The sequence below is a fragment of the Physeter macrocephalus genome, chromosome 9 (genome assembly GCF_002837175.3).
Source record: "Physeter macrocephalus isolate SW-GA chromosome 9, ASM283717v5, whole genome shotgun sequence".
NCBI classification, from domain to species: Eukaryota; Metazoa; Chordata; class Mammalia; order Artiodactyla; family Physeteridae; genus Physeter; species Physeter macrocephalus.
The window spans coordinates 1415460-1440549 of NC_041222.1; the positions used below are offsets into that span (position 1 = coordinate 1415460).

Genomic DNA, 25090 nt, shown 5'->3' on the forward strand with positions numbered 1-25090 from the left:
GAGAGAGAGTGTGTGTGTGTGTGTGTGTGTGTGTGTGTGTGTGTGTGTGTGTTTAAGGGAAAGCAAGGAAGCCAGGAGGGGCTTCCTGTTTCCAGTCTGGCATGTAAAGAGCTTAGGAATTGCCACTTCATCCAAACAACAAGTAAAAAGCTGAACAAACTGAAAAAGCAACAACTCTTCTTAGAATCATCAGAGAAGTGAGGTCACAGGGCAAACTGCTATCCCCCAAACTGGAGAGATAGACAGGCAAATACAGTGAATCATAATTTATCAGAGCAGTTTTCTACGAGTAGAAAACTTTGTGGTATTTTTTAGATACAACACCAAAGTTGTGATCCATGAAAGAAATAATTGATAAGCTGGACTTCATTAAAATCTACAATTTCTGCTCTGTGAAAGACAATGTCAAGAGAATGAAAAGATAAGCCACAGTTTCGGAGAAAATATTTGGAAAACCCACATCTGATTAAAAAAAAAAACCCAATTATCCAAAATATACCGAAACTCTTGAAATTCAACAATAAGAAAATAAGCAGGCTTCCCTGGTGGCGCAGTGGTTAGGAGTCCACCTACTGACGCAGGGGACACGGGTTCGTGCCCCGGTCCGGGAAGATCCCACGTGCCGCGGAGCGGCCGGGCCCGTGGGCCATGGCCTCTGAGCCTGCGCGTCCACAGCCTACACGTCCGGAGCCTGTGCATCGGAACCCGTGCTCTGCAGCGGGAGAGGCCGCAGTGGTGAGAGGCCCGCGTACCGGGAAAGAAAAAAAAAAAAAAAAAAAGAAAATGAGCAACATGGGGCTTCCCTGGTGGCGCAGTGGTTAAGAATCCTTCTGACACTGCAGGGGACACGGGTTCGAGCCCTGGTCTGAGAAGATCCCACATGCTGCGGAGCAACAAAGCCCCTGCGCCACAACTACTGAGCCTGAGCTCTAGAGCCCACGAGCCACAACTACTGAGCCCATGTGCCACAACTACTGAAGCCCACATGCCTAGAGCCCGTGCTCCACAGCAAGAGAAGCCAGCACAATGGGAAGCCCGTGCACCGCAACGAAGAGTAGCCCCCATCGCCGCAACTAGAGAAAGCCCATGCACAGCAACGAAGACCCAATGCAGCCAAAAATAAATAAATAAAATAAATTTATAGAAAAAAAGAAAATGAGCAACATGATTAAAAAATGGGCAAAAGACTTGAACAAACAACCCACCAAAGAAGATATACAGATGGCAAATAAGGGAATGAAAAGATGCTCAACATCATACACAGCTGGGGAATTGCAAATTAAAACTACAATGGCATACCACAATACACCTACTAGAACAGCCAAAATCCAGAACACTGACAATAACAAATGCCGGCAGTGATGCGGAGACACAGGAACTCTCATTCATTGCTGGTAGGATTACAAATGGTACAGCCATTTTGGAAGATAGTTTGGCAGTTTCTTACAAAACTAAACACACTCTTGCCATACGAATACCATAAATACCAAGGAGCAATCGCACTCCTTGGTATTTACTCAAAGGAGATGAAAACTTATGCCCACACAAAAAGCTGCAAATGGATGTTTACAGCAGCTTTATTCATAATTGCCAACACTTGGAAGCAACCAAGATGCTCTTCATTAGGTGGATGGATAAATAAATTGTGGTACAGCCAGACAATGGAATATTATTCAGCTCTAAAAAGAAATGAGGTACCAAGGCATGAAAAGACATGGAAGAACCTCCAATGCATATGATTAAGTGAAAGAAGCCAACCTGAGAAGGCTACCTACGTGTGATTCCAACTCTATGGCATTCTGAAAAAGGCAAAACTATGGAGACAGTAAAAGAATATGTGGTTGCCAGGGGCTAGGGATGAGAGACGGATGAATAGGCAGAGCACAGAAGAATTTTTAGGGCAGTGAAACTATTCTATGTGATATTTCAATGGTGGATACATGTCATCATACATGTGTCCAAACCCATAGAACATAAAACACCAAGCGTGAACCCTAATGTAAACTATGAACTTTGGGTGATAAGGATGTGTCAGTCATCAACTACAACAAAAGTACCACTGTGGTGCAAGATGTAGGTCATGGGGGAGGTTGTGGGTGTGTTCGGGAGAGCGGGTATATGGGAACTCTCTGTACATTCCCCTAAATTTTGCTATAAAAACTGCTCTAAAAAGTTAAATCCAGGGCTTCCCTGGTGGCGCAGTGGTTGAGAGTCTGCCTGCCGATGCAGGGGACACGGGTTCGTGCCCCGGTCCGGGAGGATCCCACGTGCCGCGGAGCGGCTGGGCCCGTGAGCCATGGCCGCTGGGCCTGCGCGTCCGGAGCCTGTGCTCCGCAACGGGAGAGGCCACAGCGGTGAGAGGCCCGCGTACCGCAAAAAAAAAAAAAAGTTAAATCCGTTAATTCTTTAAAAACCAGGAGTAAGAAGGAAGGGGGGAGGGAAGAGAGAGGAGGAGAGAGAAGGAGGGAGGGGGGAAGAAAGGAAGAGAGGGCTGATTTCACAGTCCCAGAGAGAAGACCTTATTTCTCAGAGGTGGCGCCTCATCTGGATGGGACTCTTTGTTGAGAAAGGCCAGACCCCTGGGCATGGCTCAGATGGAGAAAGTTTGAAGGGACCTGGTACAAGCAAAAGCAAGCAGGAGCCTGAGCATTTGGATGGAGAAAATTATAAAATTTTATTGAAACACACTAAACCAGATCTAAAGAAATGAGGATAGAGATCTTGTTCATGGATTCAAAGACTCAATATTTTAAAGATATCAATTCTCCTGATGTTATCCAAATCCAAATCCCAAGAGAATTATTTTTTTTGTGGCACTTGACAAGCTGATTCTAAAACTTATACAGGGAATTCCCTGGTGGTTCAGTGGTTAAGAATCCACCTGCCAATACAGGGGAAACAGGTTCAAGCCCTGGTCTGGGAAGACCCCACATGCCACGGAGCAACTAAGCCCATGCACCACGACTACTGAGCCTGCTTTCTAGAGCCTGCGAGCCACAACTACTGAGCCTGTGTGCCACAGCTACCGAAGCCTGTGCACCTAGAGCCCATGCTCTGCAACAAGAGAAGCCACCGCAATGAGAAGCCTGCGCACCACAAGGAAGAGTAGCCCCCGCCACCTAGAGCCCATGCTCTGCAACAAGAGAAGCCACCGCAATGAGAAGCCTGCGCACCGCAAGGAAGAGTAGCCCCCGCTCACCACAACTAGAGAAACCCCGCATGCAGCAATGAAGACCCAATGCAGCCAAAAATAAATAAATAAATAAATTTATAAAATTAAAAAAATAAAACTTATGCAGAAATATAAAGGGCCAGGAATGACCAAAATATTGCTGAAGCAGAACAGGGTGAGAGAACTTGCTCTATAAGCTATCAAGACCAATTGTAAAGCCAGTGTGGTACCAGCACCGAGACAGATATATACTTTAATAGCAGAAACAGAACTATACACATAGGTGAGCACTTGATGCGTGATGGAGATGACAGTGCAGATCATTGGGGAAAAGAGAAACTTTTCAGTAAATGATGTAGGGACGATTAGACTCCCTGCCTCACACCATACACAAAAAGCCATAACTAAAAAGGAAAAAAGTTAGTTAATTATTCATTAAAATTAAGCATTGTACTACTGTTCATTAAAACACCCTACAAATCAGTAAGAAAAAGACAAGCATACAAAAATGGGTAAACAGCTTCAACAGGCACTTCACAGAAGACTCAAATTAATCAGTAAACACTCATGAAAAGTTGTGCAACCTCATTAGTAAGCATGAAAATTCACATTAAAATCACAATGACATAACATCATCAAACCAGCAGGTTGGGGAAAAATTTGAAATACCAAACATTGGCAAGAACATGGAAGTGTAAATTGTTACAACCCCTTTGGAAAAGAATTTGGCCTTCCCTAGTAAAGCATATACTCAATGCCAGCAGGTCCACTCCAGAGAAACTCCTGCGTGTCTGTACTAGAGGGAGCAGGGCAGCGCTTTTCCCAGGGTACCTTAGTGACCTTCCTGTGCCTCCACTTCCCCAGGCCAGGCTGGGTGAGGTCCCTCCTGAGCCAGTGCTTGTGGGGAAGGGCTGATTCTCCACCACCAACCATTCTTCCTTCTGTAAGTGGCTTCCCCAAGGCTCCCCAAATCCCCACCTTCCCCTGCACGTTGGGACAACACGATCCCACTACTCTATTTTGCCAACCTTACGTCCCCTGTCTAACCTCTTTAGAGAAGGTGTGGACCTCAGCCTGGACCCAAAGGCAACTTTCTTCCCTCTTAGACCTCTGCTTCTTCCTCTGTGAAAGGGGGCAGTGACAGTTCATGTCCCATAGGGCGTTTGGGAGGACTCAGCGGGGGGCTGGGGGCAGTCACTCACTCTCCTCAGGAGGTGCCCTCCCCTCTGTCTTACCTGGACCTCCACTTCCCCCACAGTCCCCCATTCAGCTTGTGCCTTTCTCCCGGCCTAACTCAACTCATCTCTGCAGAAGCCCTTTCCCACCTCCAGCCCATAAACATCTCTCCCTTCCCTAAGCTTCCGGTTTATCCGCACATCAACACATATTTCCCAAGAGTTCATCATCCAGAAGGCATCATTTTTGGTGTTGGGGAACTGTGGGGAACTCAGCAGCCCCAGCACCTGGTGGGGAGATCACTAAGGCAGGTGTGTAGAAGGAGAAAGGCAAGGAGATTGTCCTGTAACCACCTCCCCCTCAGTAACCAGCATTGTGCCTGGCACATAGTCGGTGCTCAATGAACAGCGGTTGCCCGTCGAACCAAACAGTTGAAATGCATTGAGACTGCCCACACTCAAACATCTAGTCTGCGGTGTGTGTGTTTCGGTGGACACACACACTCGTGTGCCCGTGAACATTGACACGTTAAACCCACCTGTACACACAGACGGGCCCGATGCATGGGCCCACTTCAGCCAGCAACCTCACGCACATGAAGGTTGCCTCCCGCACAAAGCTCATTTATTTTGATTTATGAATATTACAAAAATAAACCTGAGTGTCTTCTAGAGGATTCTATGATCCTGACATGGGTCCCCACAATATTGCTTTTTGCTCCTGGTTACCTGAAATTAGCAGAGTAATTCAGAATCTGCATCTTTATTTAAAAGAAAAAACTGTAGATGCAGAATTATAAAAATTTAATATGCTCCCAGGAAAATGAAAAATGAGAGGTTGTGATCTCGTCTAACACTTTCAAATGTGTTTATTAATTCATGTTTTAAATCATAAGTTTCATTCGGTGAGGGCCATGCACAGCAATAAGCCCGTTTTAAAATATTAATGAATAAACAATATTTCTCTATTGAAATATAACATGCTTCTTTGAACAATGGACCACCAGTAATAAATCAAAACCAGGAGAAAATTGCATTTCATATTTAATACAAGTTGAACTCTGCCTTTTTATAAATGATATCTTTTTTGTTTAATTGGCGTCAGTTCAGATCTAGCAGATTGCTAATAAAATTCTGGATTTCCATATTTAATGATGCGTACACTTTCTGCTGAAATTTTACCAGGAAAAGAGAATCAGCCTTTTATTATCTCCTGCCATGGTGGTGAGAGGTGAGGCCAAGGCCTTAGTCCTGCCTTGAGGCCTGGGAGGGAGCAGGCTGGAGTAGGTGGATTGAAGAGACCGAATCCCACCCCGGATCCTAAGCAGCTGATACCCCCTGGCCACCTCTCTGCTGACTGGAAGTAATCATTCCAGCCAGAGGAGCCAGAGACCAGGTACCCCCTTGTGATCTGGGGTACTGTGTAACAGTAACAACGATGAGAAGGGAACCCACCCCATCCCATGGGCCAGGCACCATGAGTGCATCAACTCATTAATCTTTCCAACATCCCTACTAGGAAGGTAGGAACAAATTCTCCCCATTTCATAGATGAGGAAACTGAGGCCACACAGAGAAGGCAGTGACATGCCCAAGGTTACACACAGCTGGAAGATGGCAGAACTCGGCCTGACTCTTCACACCACCTCATGCTGCTTTGAAGGTGATGAACCAACCTGGTGGCAGAAGACCTGGGTTTTGCTAACAGTGAGTGAAGGGGGAGGCAAGCTGGAATTTGAGTGCAAATCATCAGCCCAGGGCAAGCCGTGGACTAATAGGTAATAAGAGCAGCTGACCTCAGCCCCTGCTACTTGCAGGACACTTCACCTGCACCGACTCACTTGATCCTCCTTACGATGCTGGGAGGCAGGTGCTTGACAGCAAAGGAAACAGGCACAGAGAGGTTACAGGACTTGCCCAAGGACACACAGCCGGTGCGAGGCAGAGCCCAGATTCCACCCGGGTGGTCTCACTAGAAGCATCCATTCACGAGTGCTAAGTCATGGCGCTTTCCTAGCCATGGGGCCACGTAGAACCCCTGGACATCTGTTTTTGTCTCTGTGATGGGGCTAGTACCTACCTGGCTGGGCGGTGTGGCTCCCGACAATGCACTTGGTGGGGCCCAGCTGGAAGCAGGCTCCGTGCATGACAGCTGAGTCTGTGACAGCTGAGTCATCAGGGCTGGGGGATGATGGGCCTGCTGTCCATGGGGCTGGGTCACCGGGCCTAGGGGGGATGTGTTGCAGGCTGTTTATTGGCCTGAAGTGCCTGTGGACACAGCAGCCTCCTGACGGTGTCCCTGGGATCCCAGGCCACTGGGGAGATGAGCCAATGGCTCTGACTGGGGGGAAGGGCTGGCATCTGTCCCCTTCTCTGCCCAGTTCCCGCCTTAGGCTCACCAACAGAGAGCCTGCCCAGCATGACAAGAAAGAGACCCTGACAAGACAGCCAGGCACAAAGAGCGGAAAACGTGGGTTTTGGTTTCAGACACACCCGGACTCGTGTTCCATCTCCATGTGTATTTGGCCACGTAGCTTCAGTTTCCTCATCTGTAAAGTGAAGAGAATGATAGAACCTTCCTCATGAGGCTGCTGTGAGGATTTGGCGAGATCCTGGGAAGGGAGGGAGCAAGCCTCCACGGTGGCACCTCTGACATTTCTGCTCGCCATGCCCCCTGGCCTTTGCACACGCTCTTGCCCTTGCTTGGTCCTCCCTCCTCTGATCCTCTATCCCTTACCCCCCAACTCACTCTTTGTCTTCCTGATTCTCCTCCTGTAGGTCTCTGCTTGCACGTCCAGCAGGGGAGATAAAGCACTACACGAGGGAGAAGGAAGGGCCTGGCTCCATAGGAGGACACAGTAGTCTGGGCTCAGCCTTAAAGGACAGGCATTCACCAAGGAGACAGGTACAGAAGGATGTTCTGAGAAGAGAGAATGAGGAAACTGAGGCTCAGGGAGGTTAAGTCCCTCACCCAAGGTCACACAGCTGGGCGGAGGCAGAGCCAGGATTCAAATCTGTGCCTGGGGGTGGGATCTGCTCGAATCCAGAGTGGGCCGTGTGGGCTTTGGGCTGAAGGGCCAGGAGCCGGGGCTAAGCTGCACGCAGCCTGGGACTTGGAACGGCACCCACGGGGCACAGGTACGTTTAAAGGGCCGTGCCCCAGCCTCGCGCTCAGCTCTTCCCATGAATCACAACAGCTACCTTCCAGGGTCTGTTTGCCTCCTTTAGTTCCGGTGCCAGGCCCAGCCCAGCCCAAGTGGAGGGCTCTTCCTGTCCCTCACACCCAACTTTGTGAGCCATAGACATGGAAAGGACCACACACAGTCTGTGACACACGTCCTGTCCACACCACAGGACACACATACTCAGGTGGCCCAGGCAATGGAGACAGAGGTAGGAGGGCTGCAAGCTCTAAGGAATTGGGGGGCAGAGGATGATTCCCCTGGTCACGTCGCCCCAGAAAGGGACCTTACACTGGACGTTCCCTTTCACCCACTGCAAGCTCACAGGAGCCTCTTTCTGTCCCACTACAAGTGGTTGCTGAAAGTGTCACATGGGGCCTTCCCAGGGCAAACGCCAGCTCTGTGGGAGATCCTGGACAGGTGATGTCATCTCCTTGAGCCCCAAATTCCCCATCTGAAGATGGGATAATAGCACCCATGACATGGGGCTCCATAGGTGTTAAATAACACATAGAAAGTACCTGGCTGAGGGCTGTTCACAGGAGATGCTCGTGAGCTGTAGCTGTCAGGCTGGAGAAGGTCCCTTTCCCGCGGCACCAACGCATATTTTCCACCCCAAACACCTCCCCACCTGTCAGACTTAGCCCCAGGTTACCTTTTCCACGCAGGGAGGGTGCTGCTCTCGAACTCTGCCCTGCCCTCCCCGGCTTCTGGACGGGGACTGGCGCCAGGCTGCCACCCGGGTCAGGGCTACAGAGAAGTTCTAACCTAGTTTGCAAGGCTGCCTGGTCCACTGTCCTCAGAGGCTCCCATGCTGCCCGAGTCCCTCCTGTCCAACATGTAGCTTCTCAGGCACTTGGGCTCCAGAAAGTCCTGAAAGTGTAACCAAGCAGGACCCTGTGGGGTCTTGCCGGGATAGACCCCTCCTCACAGCCTGTGCTGTAGCTCCTCGCTGAAGGACCTGGATAACAGTATCTGATGCACATTTCCTGAGTTGTTTCACAGATGCTAAAACCACTACCAAATGGAAGAAATTAACTACTTGATGATCATGAGCATTAGCTCCAGACCTTCCGGCACCTAAGGACTGATCACCATCAGCCAATCAGAGAACTGTGCACGAGCTGATCACAAACCCTGGGACACCCCTCCCTCCCCTGGCCCTTACAAAGGCTTTGCTACAATCCTTTGGAGAGCTCTGAACTACTTGATGATCATGAGCACGTAGCTCCCACACCTACTGGAGCCTAAGGATTGATAAAGTTAACCCCTGTGACACCACCCTGTTACCTCACCATCAACCAATCAGAGAATTGCGCATGTGTTGATCACTTACCCTGGGATACACCTCCCTCACCTGGCCTTTTTTGCTGAAACCCGCTGGGGAGTTGGGGCTCTTTGAGCACTAGCTGTCCTGAGCTCCTTGCTTGGCGCCCTGCAATAAATGCTGCACTTCCCTTCACCACAGCCCGGTGTCAGTAGATTAGCCTTACTGTGCACAGGTCAGTGGACCCAAGTTTGGCTCGGTAACAACATAGTGTCATAGAAGCACACGTGTGCCCTTGTGCCTCTAACTGGATGCGTAGACAGGCCCCTTAGCCTGCAACTGGTTGTTTCAGATGGTTTCCTGCTGTTATATTCTTTGACCTTGTGAACAGGGTGTGGGAGCCTCACTTTTCCAGTCTCGGGGTTCAGAAACCTACCAGCCTCGGGACTTCCCTGGTGGTGCAGTGGTTAAGAATCCGCCTGCCAAAGCAGGGGACGCGGGTTCCATCTCTGGTCTGGGAAGCTCCCACATGCCGCGGAGCAACTAAGCCTGTGCGCCACAACTACTGAGCCTGCGCTCCAGAGCCCGCGAGCCACAACTACTGAAGCCCGCGTGCCTAGAGCCTGTGCTCTGCCACAAGAGAAGCCACCGCAACGAAAAGCCCGCACGACAACGAAGGGTAGCCCCCGCTCGCCGCAACTAGAGAAAGCCCACGCGCAGCAACAAAGACCCAATGCAGACAAAAATAAATAAATTTATTTTTTAAAAATGTTAAAAAAAGAAAAAAGAAAAGAAACCTACCGGCCTCTCCAGCGCCCTCACTAAGCGTCTGCTTTCTGAATAAGGACCAGGCCCAGGATCTCAGCCTCCCGAGGTCTAGGGCCTGATTTCATTGTGCTCGGGTCTAGATCCTAACCCATTGCTTGCCCCGGAAAGGGTACCTGGTGAAATCTGTCAAATCAACACATTTCACCCAATTAGAGGGAGACCTAAGAGCCTTGGGGTCCGAGCCATGCCTCAGTTTCCTTATCTATGAAGTGAGGGTGCCACTGGCCTCTGCTAGAGAGGTACTGAAGAGCAGAAGGGAATTATATACACGTGCCTCCCAAATTAGCTTCTAGGAAAGGAATTACTGTTTTTATTGAGACCTCCTCTGAATAAAGCATCGTGTGAATCTCCAGCAAACACCGGTATGTGCTTCTCTCAGTAGGCTGGCCTGAGAGGAGACCTGAGATGGTTCTTAGGAAGTGTGTCTTTCTGGACTTTAAAGAAGATGTATCCGTGTGTGCATGTGTGTCTGGTTTCCACAGGATATTTCTGCAAAACCACATAGCATAGCGATTGTTTTATGTACAAAGATAAGAAAGGCTGACCCATAAGCTAACTGAATCATGCAAGTAAACTACTTAGCCATGGGAGAGATTCCTACAGGCAGGCTGAGAGCCCGTGTGAGGGAGGACAGCTTTGGAGGGCAATCTATTTTATAAAGTGTAACTGCCTCAAGATTAATGGGAATGGTGGCCCTAGACCTTGTTTTACCAACTGAGATAGTAAAACAGTTGTATTTATCAGAGACAATTTGCTGCAACTGATTAACATTAATCTGATTTCCTGTGAGTCAATTTCCTCGAGATATAGTAAACAGGCCAATTACCTGCTATTGACTTCTTTTATTACAAAGATTTAGATATTAGCAACAGATGTACATGTAAATACATGGAGTTGCTGACAATGTGAATAAAACAAAAACAATTTTTAATCTGGTTAAACGATTTCTAGTTGGTCTTACGTTTTATAAGTTTAGTTTTCAAAGGTATGTTATGAGAAGTTGTGGCTTTTTGGGTTTTTTATGGCCTTGGAAGCTCACTCTTTTGGGACAAACTTTTGCTTGTTCTTAACCCATATCTCACAGAAGTTATGAAAGCAAGGAAGTGAATGTGACAAGACTGATAATTATTTAAAAATTACCAAACAGGTCTTTCCATCCAACAGATGCTGGATGCATCATTAAGTCAGGAGAGTGTTAGCTCCAAGGACACACACAGACCTGGGTTCCAAGCGTGGCCCTTGTTGTCCTAGGTCTTTCACTTTGTGGCATCTACTTTTATGAACTTCCGTTTCCTAATCTGTGAAAATGGGGATGATATTTTCCTTGTGGTGTTCTTAGAGCGTAAGTTATCAAGTGAGGACATGTGACGGTGGTCCAGGAGCTTGCTGGGAGCCTGCAGAAAGTGTAGTCAGCCACTCTCAGCCTCACCTTTGTTTCTGAGTCCCTCTCTGACCTGCCGCACGTTTGTTTACATGCTCAGACTGACTTCTGGGCAGGCCTTCTCCTCTGCCTGCACTGACTGGCTCACCAGGTGGGGTAAGAAATTGCATCAACATTTAATCATGAAAGCAAAAAGTTTATTCATGTTTGAAACTACATATAACTACCACGAGGAAGACTTTTTCAATCCAGGGTGTAATCCAGTTAGAAAGGAACACGAAACGTTTTTAATACATTAGAATCACCGACACAAATTATTTTCATGACTCAATCAGTTTCAGAATCGCATACAATACAAAAAGAGAGAAAGGAGAGGGGGCCCCATTACACAGGGTGAAATATACAGTACTGAATACTGAAATCTGAATGCATCACAATTAGTCATCGCTTTTTTTTTTTTTTTGCATGGATTAGTAACAAGATGAAGAACATTCAAAATGTTTCTCAGTATTTACAACAGTTTTACTGCTCCTGTGTTAAGACCCAATGTTTCCACTCTTGGTTTTTTAAAAGTTGCAAATGCAACCCTGATTTTTCTTTTAAAAGATTACAATGTACATTACATTTTATGAAGGGAAACAAAGAGTTAATTACAAGATGCAAAAAGATAAGAAAGAGACAAACTACAGCGTGAGTATTGTTCAGAGGTAGTAAGTGAGCACTCTAAGCTACAGAACATGTTGAAATTCTATTGGTTTGTATGAGTTCGCATGAGGTAATAAAGCTGTGTTTTGATTGGTGAGATGTATAAATACTCTTTTGCTACACTATATACAACACTCCAGAGAGCAGGGCCTTTGTGAATGCCCAGAGGACGTAGCAAACCTTGACAAGTCTGTGCAGCACCCAGTGCACACCATAAAACCCCAGACGGATCTCGTGGTCACCTCTATCAGCAGCAAGTATCTTCAGCTCTCAAAACAATCTGGATCCATAATTTAATTACCGAGCAGACTCTGGGCACTGGTGCTTTCAGAGAGAGAAAAGATGCTACCGGTCTCTGATCTAATTATAACATAAGAGATCGAAACCCAAGTGTGACGAGGAAGATTCTTAAACACAACCATCATTAACAGGTAGCCAAACAGCTCCTTTATTCCAACTCCATTAGTGATATGAAAGAAGGACAATCAAAGTCTGCAATGGAAATATGCAAGAAGTTCAATTTAGGTGAGGTGAGTCTTTGTATCTGCTTTAGCTATTGAGGTTTAGCATATATTGTACTTTTTACCCTTAAGGCCAAGTAATTGGCAAGTGAGAAACCATTAATGTAAAATATTGATAATAAATTATGATAAAATAGCTATAGGACTGTCAACAATGTTAAATCTTGGCCTAATTGGATAAAGTGCTTTTTTAACATTGTGTGTTTTTAAGTATAAATACAAATGATTATGATTCCTTAAAAAACAGATTTACCAAGTTCTCTAATAAGACAAGGTTTTACAGTAAAGCTGTAGATGGTGGGCTACAAAAACGCTTTCCTTTTCCTCCTGTTGCACGGAATGCACTTATCAAGGCATGTCAGCTCAGGGAAAAGTGTTGCCAGAGATTAGTTAGAGGTATCAGAGTGCACACTTCCTGGGCCTTCTGTAGGAGAAGTCACAGAAGATGGAGTTGTTGCGTCCTGCCAGCCTCCATTAGCCTGAAAGGAGAAGCACAGTTCAACGGGTGCACGTCTACATATTAATTCTCCTCCCCAATTGAAAATACCCCGATGACAACATGAGAGCAAAGATGCATTAGCAAAATGTATTTTCTAAACCCACTTTGGCAGGAGTTTGAAGCATGTGTTAAAGTGGGATTAAATGCATGTAAAACAAATCCATCCTACCAAGTAAAGACTTGGCAATAAATCAGCACGCTGAAGGAGGGCTTCAGCTGGTCTCAAGCTGGCACGGAGCTCGGCCTTTGATTTGCTGATAAAAATCAAGTGACTTGAAAAAAAATCTTATAAGAAGCGAGCAGTGGAGAAGCTCAATGCAATGCTTTGGCAAGACCTTGGGCTCCACAAAGTATAAACTTCAACCCAGCTTAATCCTCGTTTCCATAGAGAAGAAGCCCCTCCACCCCCACCGGCCCCTTTTCTATACAAGACTGACAGCCAGCTACTATAACCCTTGGAAAATGAAGGCCAGAATTTCCCTCCAAATAGGATCTTGCAGAATGAAAATGCATGAACTGTGGAGGAGCACACACTATTCAAATCTGGATTCCAATTATCTGTAACTGGGGCTCCTATTCAGGATGTTGCTACCGCTCTTCACATGCCACTGGCCCTTCCTGCCTCAGACCTGCATCCGCAGTAACAGTCCTCAGAAACAAATTTGCCTTATGTCTTGGCCTATAGAGGCAATTGCTGAAATCAATGTCTGATCAGATTTCTGCTGTGGCAGACAGCTTGTCGCTACATATTTTTATGTCAGTCAAGAAGAGGGAGGTGCTGGGCCTGTGAGTTGGGGAACACTGAGTGGAAGTGACGGGGCGGGCCTTTCTGGATAGAAGGCGAGGGTGAGCTCCCTGCCACCCAGTGCCTGCGGCACAGACCAGCCTCGTGCTGTGCCGCCCCCAGACCTAGACCTCCCACACCAGTGCCAGTGAGAGGCAGAAGGTCCCCCTGACTCCCTCACATCCATTTGCAACTTGTTCTACGAGTCCATCCTGCGCTGCTAGGCTACTGAGATTCCTCGCCCAGCCTTGGGCTGGGAATTTTTCCTTCTCCCAATATGCTGTTCTCAGGGAACCCTGTCTTCAGCTTGACTGCACAGTCCTGCATATAAAGCACCTTTCCTTCCTCTAGGTCCACAGAGAAATGGTGGGGAGGGGGGAGAGAGAGGGACCAAACAACCACACAGAGATGACCAGAGCCAAAGGGAGAACGATTTTCCAGGCTTTAGGTGTATCAAATCCAGGTTAGGAAAAAAATAAAGCTATGGCGATTGATCTTCAAAGCCTCAGCTGTGCAGGTTGGATGGTGACAAGCGCGTGTGTGTTTGTGTGGACTCAAAGAAATCCTCTCCTCTGTCCAGTAGGTAAGCTGTTCTCACCCCTCAGGTATGAAAATCTACTTAGAAAAACTCTTACGCAGATACAAGTCTAAAGATATTCCATCTGAAGTAAACATCATTCCTCTTTTATCCAAATTTATAAACAACAAATGTACAATATTTTTACCCAGCGTGGCAGCTGGAGGAGAGGTTGTCAGCAAGCATTCTTTTTTTCAAAATAAATTAATCCTTACTCTGGTGGTTTGAGATTATGCACTGTATTATACAACAGCGCCTTATCAAGCCTCATCAGCGAAGATGGAATTCATGTCTGTAAAATGCTGCAGGCAATCACAGTTTCATATTTTATCATGTTGATAAGGATATCGCACATTCTCTGAAGCATTTCAAAACACTTAAATGAAAAAGGAGAAATGCAACGACAAGGCTTTTTATATGGTTTGTTGTGGGTTATTACGAGTTATTTATAAACCCAAAAAGAAAGATTTGACATTTCAAATGTAAAAGATTTGAGTATTTAATGGTCCTGTTTTCCTTTTACAATTGAACATCCTCGATCACTTTTTAAATCATTAATATTTACTCTCATAGAAAGCTAGGCCCCCAAAAGGGAGACTTCTGTCTGTTTTCTTTCTGACTCTACTACCATGTGTTGGGCAGTTCATTTCCTCCCTAGTCTGGAGTCCCAGATTCTGTCCACCACTCTACCCTGGCGACCCAGTCCCCGCAGTTCCCCTTTAGGTGCTGTGCCTTTGCTATTTTCCATCCATGTCAGGGTGGGGGGAAAGTGAAGTTTTGGTCAACTGGTTACTAAAGTTGAAATTACTTCCTCCGTACTTAACAACTGAGAGGCCATGGAAAATGATGAACGTGTTTTGCATCCCACATTGACAATACAGCAAGTTACTCTTAAGAACAGGAGTCTTTGTTTAGCTTGGTTTGTTGAACTGTCTGGGGCCCTCCTCCCCCTCACCTGAGCTGTGTTTGGGAATTTTTCCTGCTGCTCGAGTCTAAGATAAATGACCTGTTTTTCACCATCTCCCTGGAACACAGCACGGCCAGTGGGAGATGGCTTCTTAATGGGCTGATGCTTAAGTCTCTATTGATGACAGAATGCCAGCCACCCTGGGCCTCTGTGAGGACTTCTAATGGCATGAAGGTAACATCAGTGTTTAGGTTCATACAATAAAAGTACACTAAAAATGCTGCCTTCCCCACCTGCCAAAAAGATGAGAAGCCAAGTAGAATGGCCATTAAGTTATTTATTAGCCACTGTTTACCTGACGCTGTTCCTACAGCTCTTCAAATCTGGCTCCCCAGAGTACTCACGTTTAAATTATGTGGACTGTACAGTGAGTTTCCTCCAAGGCCATCACTGTAGCCTCCCGTCTGATTGATAACATGACGGAGGGTATCCACCTAGAAGTGAGACAAAACAAAATTCATCATCCCAAATCTATTAAAACATCATTACTTACAAAAGGAAACAATTAGAATTATGTGTGCCACGAGGGTTTAGCATCTTGAATGAAAGACAAATTTATCAATCAAATGTGACTGGCAGAATTTCAACAATTCTTTGCATATTTAAACTCGCACATCTTTGTTTTCCATGCCAGCCAAACAACAACATCTTCGTGGCCATGCAAACTTTGCATCTACAGCAGCCAAATGAGCATGGCTGTGGGTGAAACTACTTATAAATATGTATACTGGCTCGCCCTCTCACACGCGCAAACGCACACGCACTCCCATGCGCATAAAAACAAGTAGCTACTTTCCAGTAAGAGGATGAGAAAAAGAGGTGAACCTGTAATATACTTTAAGAACTCAGGTTTTTGTATTCTGACTTAAAAAAAAAATACAGAAATGAAACAGAGTAATATATTTTAAAAGCATACACACACTGGCACACACAATTTTTCTGTTCTATTTTGTTACAAAAGTAATATGCACCCAACCCCTCTCCATGAGCTCAAGCCAGAGCCGAATGCATTCACAAAGTTTATCAGGTTTGAATCATCCAAAGTCACTGTTCACTTGACTTCTCATTAAATTAAATGGTGGGGCAGATGGTAACGTCTGGAAGCACCCAGCACAGGGTCTGCACGGTGTGCAGACCACTTCCACGGGTTGAGAGTCAGGAGTTTTGAGCCCAAACCCTACCCTGCTAGAAAGGCCCCAGCTGGGGCATTTCTCCTACCTGTGATTGCACATTGGCTCCGACTTGGGACCCTTGGTAAGAATCCCCATTCAGACTCTGCATGTTCATGAACATGTCCCCAGAATTTGGGAGGTTAAAAGAACCAGAAGAACCTGGAAAGGAAAGAGTTAAGTAGCTGAATAACAGAGAGCTACACACATAATCCTCAAAGACCTAGAGGCAGGGAAAGGAGAAAAGGTACAGAAGGGAAAGGCTGTGTACAACATAAAGCATTTCTAGATCTAAGAGGACTCAGAATAACTCTAAGGAGTTAGGTCCTGTGATTCATTTTGCATCTAGGAAAGTCCTATCAATGGGGAAGCCCAAATATGAAAGAAAGAGAGAATCAAAACAAACAGAAAAACACCCAGCAGCTGGCCTGGAACCATCCCCTTGTTTTCATTTATCTCCAGGACTTGGTCATTAAGTGAGCTCTTCACCATCATTAACTGCCATGGTGGACAATTACCCAGAGAAGAAACATTTTTCTGAAGCTCTTTCTAAGCCATACGCTCTGCCTAACTTTCATCAGTTTCCACGCTCCATTAAAAAGAACTTGGGGGGTGGGGGGAAGAAGACAACAAAACAAAACAAACAAAAAAACCCTCACTTTCTGAATTTTTAAAGATATATTTAAACTATCTCCTAAGAAAAGTCCCTTGAATTGCTTCTCAAGTCCGTCTGTTTGGACTAGCCACACATCTTTCATTGCTACTCAAGTTTCCTCTAATTTTAAGATGTTTCCAACTCCATCAAAAAATGCCACATAAAATCTGGCCAAAATGTGTTGTATGAGCAGCCAAGATATCGCATCCATGTGTTAAGAACCATACCCCTCACGGCTAACCACGTCCTGATAAGCTAACCACGTGCTGAGCCTACCAAGTCAGCACAGGTGCTAAGGAGATGTAAGGACAGCAGACTCGACTCTGCAGCTACATCAGGTAGAAAGCCCTGCTGTCCTAACCCCAACATACCAGCTTCATTACTCACAGCAACAGGTAAATTTCCCACTTCTATTTCACTCGTTCTTTGACAGACCACTATTGATTTTAAAATGACACATGGAACAATATAGTTAAAATAATCGTTAGTGATAGCACTTTGCTTAACTGCTGAATTTAAAAACACTGCTAAGTGTGAAAGTTCCAGAATCTAACAGTACGGAGTGGCACTCACTGTGAACAGTGGGTTTACAGGCTCTGGCCATCCCCTCATTCACCCACCCCAAGAACAAGTCTGCATTTTAATATAAATCTTCCTTTATAAGTCCACTGTGTCCCCAGTATGGCTCTCGTTTCCTGGTCTGTGGGACAGGGCTTTGTGGCACAAGGCTGCCTGAGCTGAGTAGGGAGTGAATGCCCGTACGCACCAGAATTTGGCGTGGTGGGCGAGTTGGTCTGGTTGTTCTGCACGGCTGCGGCCACTGCGTGTGCAGCTGTCACAGCTGTCTTTGCAGCGTAGAGATTGGCTTCTTCCTGAAACTTGCCGATATTCTTCTTGTACCTGATTCGTTTGTTGCCAAACCAGTTGGATACCTACAAATCACAGGGATATGAGTAAGGGGAAGCGAGGTTCAAAGAGAGGAACAAAAATCAAACTTCCAATAATAACTGTAGGACACCAAAGGGAGACCTTGGAAGACACTCAATTCCTAGCCTGTGACCACATCCTGGGGATGATGCAGAATGGTGCAGAGGCTCACTTGCTTTTTTGGCAAACCTCTCAACACCCTTGGAATAAGACCACTTTTTGGAGTTGGCCCCAGTAACACTAAAATAGCTGGGAGCACTGTTCATAAAAAACAGTCAATTGGTGTATATACCAATTAATACATAAATGACTAGTCCCCTGAAAAACTAAAGGAAACATTTGTTAAGTTAGGTAAATAATAAGAAATGCTTGTGAAAGAATGACTTATTCTTTTGGGGTCTGGAACAATTTTGGCAGCTGTACAGTAAAATCATGTTTGGTGTGCTAAAAAGAGTAACATCAATTAATAATGGATGAAAAACCCCTTTGTCTCCTGCCTTAGAAGATACTGTATGTCTGCCAAGATGGCTGCTCAAGTTGTGCCAGTTAACATGTGAGAAGGTCACAACGTGAAAACTCAAGCAATTCCAATAAGGTCAAATGCAAATACAGAATCAGTGGCTGATTTCATCAGGTAGAACATACTTATTTCTTTTGCAAACTACTTATGATGTCAACCAGTGCAAATGGAAGAGATTTCTAAGGAGGATCTTGGCAACAGGCAGATTTCACCACATTTCATTGACAGTGAAACTTCAGCCCAAGACTCGACTCCCTGACTATAGTTACATTGAGTGTTCAGGCACCTGGGAGCTGAGCTATATAAAGAAGCTAAAACCCACACAGCCATTTATGAATAGGTACCCACTTGCTATATAAAAGGCTCTGACCTCCCTTTTGTTAAAGTAACAGTTTAAAAACACTTTTAAATAATTTCTTAATAATGTGTCAAAGGGGCATGTTGCTGTGGTATCAGGCGGGGTGGGCCACTGTTTCATCCTGAACAGCTATTTAGGGACCCTGAGGGAAAATAAGGAGTGGTATAAGCCCTCCAACCCAATTTACACCAATGGGCATGCTAGTTGACCGTCTCTGCCAAGTCTTTAATTGCTTTGGAAATAGAACTCTCATTCTTCAAACTATGGCACTCATCCGTTCAGGGAAAGCTAGAGAGCCCTGGCAAGGGAGCCACATGAGGAAGGCAATGTTGGCCTGCAGCAGCCCACGCACTGTCCCATCCTGGGGGGGTCACTGTGTGCACGTATGTGCCACACACACAGGCCAGCACACTAGCTGAAGACCTGTGCAGCCACCATGAACACAGGTTCAGACAGCAACAAGTCAACACTTATCAGGAAGCAAATATGCTGCAGATCAGGCCTTCCTAGCCGTTTCTGTTCCACTATCATCCCCCCACACAACTCCCCGACCCAGTGAACGATTAGACGTGCCCCTTCCTTCTTTCATTTCAAATAGTGGTGGTAATAGTAACTATTTAATGAGCATCTCCTTTGCACTGAGCATTACACAGAGCCCTTAGCATACATTTTCTCATGTAACAATCTTAACAATCTCAAGGACTAGGTGATTGATTGAGGTGGTCACAGACATCACACCTGTCCCAAATCCAATGGCCTCTCTCCGTAACTTGTTTGACCTCTCAGCAGCATCTGATACTTGTAATTACTCCCCACCCCCCACCTCCGGCTCCTTCTTAAAGCGCTTTCTTTGCATGGTTTCTGTGACATTATGCTCCTGCTTCTCCTTCCCTGACACACGTGTGTGTGTGTGTGTGTGTGTGTGTGTGTGTGTGTGTGTGCGCGCTGAGCAATCTTATCTCTATTAATGATTTCAACCATTGTCTCTGTGAATGACTCCCAGATTTCCATCTCTATCCCTAACTTCTATGAAGAATTTCAGTTCTCAACTTTTAAGACATTTCCTTAGAAATGTTCTGCCACAACCTGCAACTCAACAGGTCTAAAAGAGAATTCATGTGTCCTTTAAACCTGCGCCTCCTTCTCCATTTTCTCTTCATGTTCATGGCATCTCCACCGCCAGAGACGTGGTATTCGCCACGTCACAAAGTCCCTGATTCCACCGTTGGATAGTTCTGATGGATACACAGCTCTCTATTCAGAACTAAGATCTGGTTCCCTTCCATTTCCACTCATGGGCCTTAGTTCCAACATCTAGACTGTCACAATATTAGGCTCTCAAACAGCCCTGAGGGACCCAACTCCACTCTGCCATCGGCCTCCTCTGCCCTCCCTTCTTTCAGCCCCATGTGCTCGGGGCAGGTGAGTGGGATAACAGTGTGGGACGTGGTGGGGGAGGAAGAGTCAGGAGGGCACACAGGTGAGGAGGTGAGGAGGACCTAAGCCCGGCAGAACAGGAGTCGTGGAGAGGGCAGAGGTCATGGAAGAGGTAGAATAGGCAGAATTTGGCCACTGACTCACTGTGGAGGCCAGGGGAGAGGGAGAAGCCGAGATGATGCTGATGTGGGGCCAGGCCTCCAAGAGCATGGAGGCAGATGCTCTGGGAGGGCTTTCCGCACCAGGAGAAGGCAGCCTCAGTGACTATTAGGACCCATTCCCAGACCAGAATTATATGACTCTGAAAATAAAAGTTCTGAATTAAGACTGTAAAATGACCCCAAAGGCATTCGCTCTGGTTATGCTTGTTAAAGCAAGTTCTCATAGCCCCCAACTCACTAGTCACAAGCATGTCCTCAGCTCAGGAGGCAGACCTAGCGAGCCAGCTCACAAAAACCTCCTTCAATGTATATCACTCTAGCTTGTCTGATTAAGACTGTCAGGCCTCTGAAAGAGTTAAATATTGAATGTCTCTATAGCGCAAAGGGAGATATTCCTGGTTGAGAGGGCATTTGGAATTTCTTAAGCATAATTAATGAAAATCCCCCAACTCTGAATTTAGCAAGAAAGGCCCATCTTAGAATTCTCTTCTTCTAAACAATTCTCTGTTGGATTCTGTACTTTGTAGTTAATATTACCTTGACAATCAGAGAAGCTATAATACATTAATGAAACCTAGCCTGGAAAATCTGATTACAGCTTTATTAACGGTTTCATAATTGAGGAATCTCTATACCATCAAAGGTCTCATCTCCAGATATGTAAGAATTCAGTGTTTATGCATACCCCTGGACCAATCAAACAACAGTCATCACTAATAAAGGTTTATTTAATTCTCACAGTAAAATTTTAATATCACCAGCAGCCTGGGGAAGCTTTAGCAAGTGGATTTGCTTGACATCAGATCGTTTCTATTCTGCTAGTCCCGATACTTCTTAATCTTTAATATCAAGGCAATTAAAATTAATGGCCACTCATCCGAAGCTACTGTGGGCAGTGTTTCCTTGACATCAGTTGTTTGATGGGATTACCTAGAGGTTAAACTAACAAGCAAGGTTTAATTGGAAGCAATGAAAGAAGCAGTGATCATACGTTATGTTTAACCTGCATAACCACATCTAAATGAATATCTAAAAATGTTAAACTATTTCTCAAATTAAAATATGCACATCACATTCTGATATCACAGATTTGGATATTGCAGCAATCAGCTATTAAGACCACACTGCTGCAACTGAGATCGGTGTAATTAATGTATAAATTGACACCTAAGTTCAGGAGTTTTTTTCACATTTCAAAATCAGATGGATACAATTGCAAAAGTCACCCAGCTGGAAGCACCAAAAGCTACAGAGCACATGTGGCCCTCTCCTACACAGGGCTCACAGTGGAGCCAGGCTGTACACACTGGCTCAAAGGAGAGCAGAGCTTGCTCTCTCTCTGAACTGGAATGGTCTGTACACTGGTCCCAGAATAGAAACACAAAGAGAAAATTGGTGGAGAAAAAGGGAATATACTGTCCTGTGCTTCTCTTTTGAGCCACATATCAAGGATTCATGACTCTGGACTGTGCAGAAGGCAAAGGGCCAGGCAAGAATTTTAAGATCAGTTAAAAACGAGAATAAAAACACAAGTACTCTCCTCCTCCCATTGACGTTCATTCTACCAGCTCCCAGACTGTACGCCTTTTTGGCAATCAGGGAAATGAATAGTGAACATTTTGCAGGCTGGTGATTTTCTGGAGCCCTTCTACAAGGCCAAGAAGTGGCTGGGAAAGCTTCTGTTCTCTCCCAATTACTATAGCCATGCATTTCCCCTGTCTCAATTCAGCTGCAGACTGCCAACTGCCTTTAAAAAGTAAAATGTTTTTCTTTCTTTCTTTATAAAAAATATTTTACTGAAGTATAATTGATTTACAATGTTGTGTTAATTTCTGCTGTACAGCAAAGTGATTCAGTCATACATACATATATACATATATAAATTCTTTCTCATATTCTTCTCTATTATGGTTTATTATGGTTCCAATATAGTTCCCTGTGCTATACAGTAGGACCTTGTTGTTTATATATACTAGTTTGCATCTGCTGATCCCAAACTCCCAATCCTTCCCTCCCTAACCCCTCCTCCCCCTTGGCAACCACAAGTCTGTTCTCTTCATCTATGAGTCTGCTTCTGTTTCAGAGATATGTTCATTTGTGTCATATTTTAGATTCCACATATAAGTGATACCATATGGTATTTGTCTTTCTCTTTCTGACTGTGCTTAGTATGGTAATCTCTAGGTCCATCCATATTGCTGCAAATGGCATTATTTCATTCTTTCTTATGGCTGAGTAATATTCCATTGTATATATACACACCACATCTTTATCCATTCATCTGTTGATGGACATTTAGGTTGTTTCCATGTCTTGGCTATTGTAAATAGTGCTGCTATGAACATAGGGGTGCATGTATCTTTTTGAATTATAGTTTTGTCTGGGTACATGCCCAGAAATGGGACTGCTGTATCATATGGTAAAAACTGCTGTTTTTATTTTTTTGAGGAACCTCCATACTGTTTTCCACAGTGGCTGCACCAATTTACATTCCCACCAACAGTGTAAGAGGGTTCCCTTTTCTCTACACCCTCTCCAACATTTGTTGTTTGTAGACTTTTTAACGATGGTCATTCTGACCAGTGTGAGGTGGTACCTCATTATAGTTTTGATTTGCATTTCTTTAATAATTAGCAATGATGAGCATCTTTTCATGTGCCTATGGACCATCCATATGCCTTCTTTGGAGAAATGTCTGTTAAGGTCTTCTGCCCATTTTTCAATTGGGTTTTTTTTTGTTACTGAGTTGTATGAGCTGGTTGTATATTTTGGAAATTAAGCCCTTGTCAGTCACATCACACACTAACAAGGAAATATCAGAAAGGGAATGTAAACAAACAATCCCTTTAAAAATCACAGCAAAAACAAAAAAACAAAAAACAAAACCAGGTATAAACCTGACCAAGGAGGTTAAAGATTTATATGCTGAGAACCACAAAACATTAATAAAGGAAACTGATGATGACTCAAAGAAATGGAAAGATCTCCCATGCTCTTGGATTGGAAGAATTAATATTGTTAAAACAGCCATACTACCCAAGGCAATCTACAGATTTAATGCGATCCCTATCAGGTTACCCATGACATTTTTCACAGAACTAGAACAAATAATCCTAAAATTTATATGGAACCATAAAAGACCCAGAATTTCCAAATCAATCTGTAGGAAAAAGAACAAAACAGGAGGCATAACCCTCCCAGACTTCAGACAATACTGTTGTCTACAAAGCTACAGTAATCAAAACAGTGTGGTACTGGCACAACAACAGACATATGGGTCAGTGGAATAGACTAGAGAGCCCAGAAATAAAGCCACACATCTATGGACAATTAATCTTCAACAAAGGAGGCAAGAATATACAATGGGGAAAAGACAGTCTCTTTAGCAAGTGGTGTTGGGAAAGTTGGACAGCCACATGTAAATCAATGAAGTTAGAACACACCCTCACACCATACACAAAAATAAACTCAAAATGGCTTAAAGACTTAAATATAAGACATGATACCATAAAACTCCTAGAAGAGAACATAGGCAAAACTTTCTCTGACATAAATAGTACCAGTGTTTTCTTAGGTCACTCTCCCAAGGCAATAGAAAGAAAAACAAAAATAAACAAATGGGACCTAATAAGCAAAAATAAATAAACAAACGGGACCTAATCAAACCTATAAGCTTTTGCACAGCAAAGGAAACAATAAACAAAAGAAAAAGATAACCTACGGACTGGGAAAAAGTAAAATGTTTTTAAATGTGGAATCTAAAAGAGACAAACTCAGAGAAACCCCTGGGGGTTACCAGGAGTTGATTATAGTTAATAATACTCATCACATACTTGAATTTTGCTAAAAGAGTACATCTTAAATGTTCTCACTAGGAAAAAGAAATGTTAACTATGTGATGGGATGAAGGTGGTAACTAACACTGTGCAGTAATTATTTGGCAATTTTTAACTGTATCATATCAACATGTTGTATACGTTAAACAATGTTATGTTTCAGTTATATCTCAATAAAGCTGGGGAAAAAAGTAAAAATGTTTTCCAAATATGTAACTAAATTCAACTTTTGTGTCACTTTTTTACCTCTTTCAAAAAGATACCCAGAACCTTCTACTCACTTAGAATCTTTAACTGAGGCAGACACATCAGATATGGGCAGTATCACATGATGGGTAAATGCTTGGGACTCAGGGTCTGGTTTCAAATCCACACTGCCATTTACTATGAGTGACCCTGGGCAGATTATTTTAGTACTTTATATTACTCTCATATACAGTGAGAAAAATAAGAGTAACAATGTATCTTCCTCATAGAAATGTTAGGAACATTAATGATTTTGGCCCATAGTGAGTACCTGATATTATTAGCTATCACTACCACCTATGTTTTATCAATGAAGAATCAAGAGATCCAGACTATACACAAGTGGCCCAAAATCATACAGTGAAGTGTGACATATCCACACTTCAACCCCAGGACACCCCATCAATTTTTTTCCTTTTTTACAATGAACTGGGATATGGTTATTGAGTATCTGTTATGGCCAGTGCTATAGTAGGTGCCATGGGGAGATGAAAAAATAAACAGGTACCTCTACCTGCCTAGAATTTACAATTTGGTTATAAAAACAATGCTAGACACTCAAAATAATTAACAAAAATTGCAGGATGGTGATGATGACACACCAAGCTGTACAGAATAGACTATAAGTACACAAGGAATTTGGAAGGAGAGAAGTCCCAGCAGATCTGGGAAATCAAAGAATTCAGAGGTAAGGTGAAACCTGAACTGGACTTCAGCTTCAAT

The 25090-nt window shown here is 44.5% G+C and overlaps 1 protein-coding gene across 1 annotated transcript in view; it reads right to left on the reverse strand.

Moving 5' to 3' along the window:
* Positions 1-11180: 11180 nt before the first annotated feature.
* The window catches only part of PBX3 (PBX homeobox 3), a 235947-nt gene continuing 222037 nt past the window's right edge, over positions 11181-25090 (reverse strand). Inside the window, exons 6-9 of the mRNA XM_024126452.3 lie at positions 17649-17814; positions 16277-16389; positions 15403-15492; positions 11181-12710 (exon numbers count right to left, since the gene is read on the reverse strand). Of these exons, the coding sequence (XP_023982220.1) occupies positions 12618-12710; positions 15403-15492; positions 16277-16389; positions 17649-17814 (462 nt within the window). The 3' untranslated portion in view covers positions 11181-12617. The remainder of the gene's footprint in view (positions 12711-15402; positions 15493-16276; positions 16390-17648; positions 17815-25090) is intronic.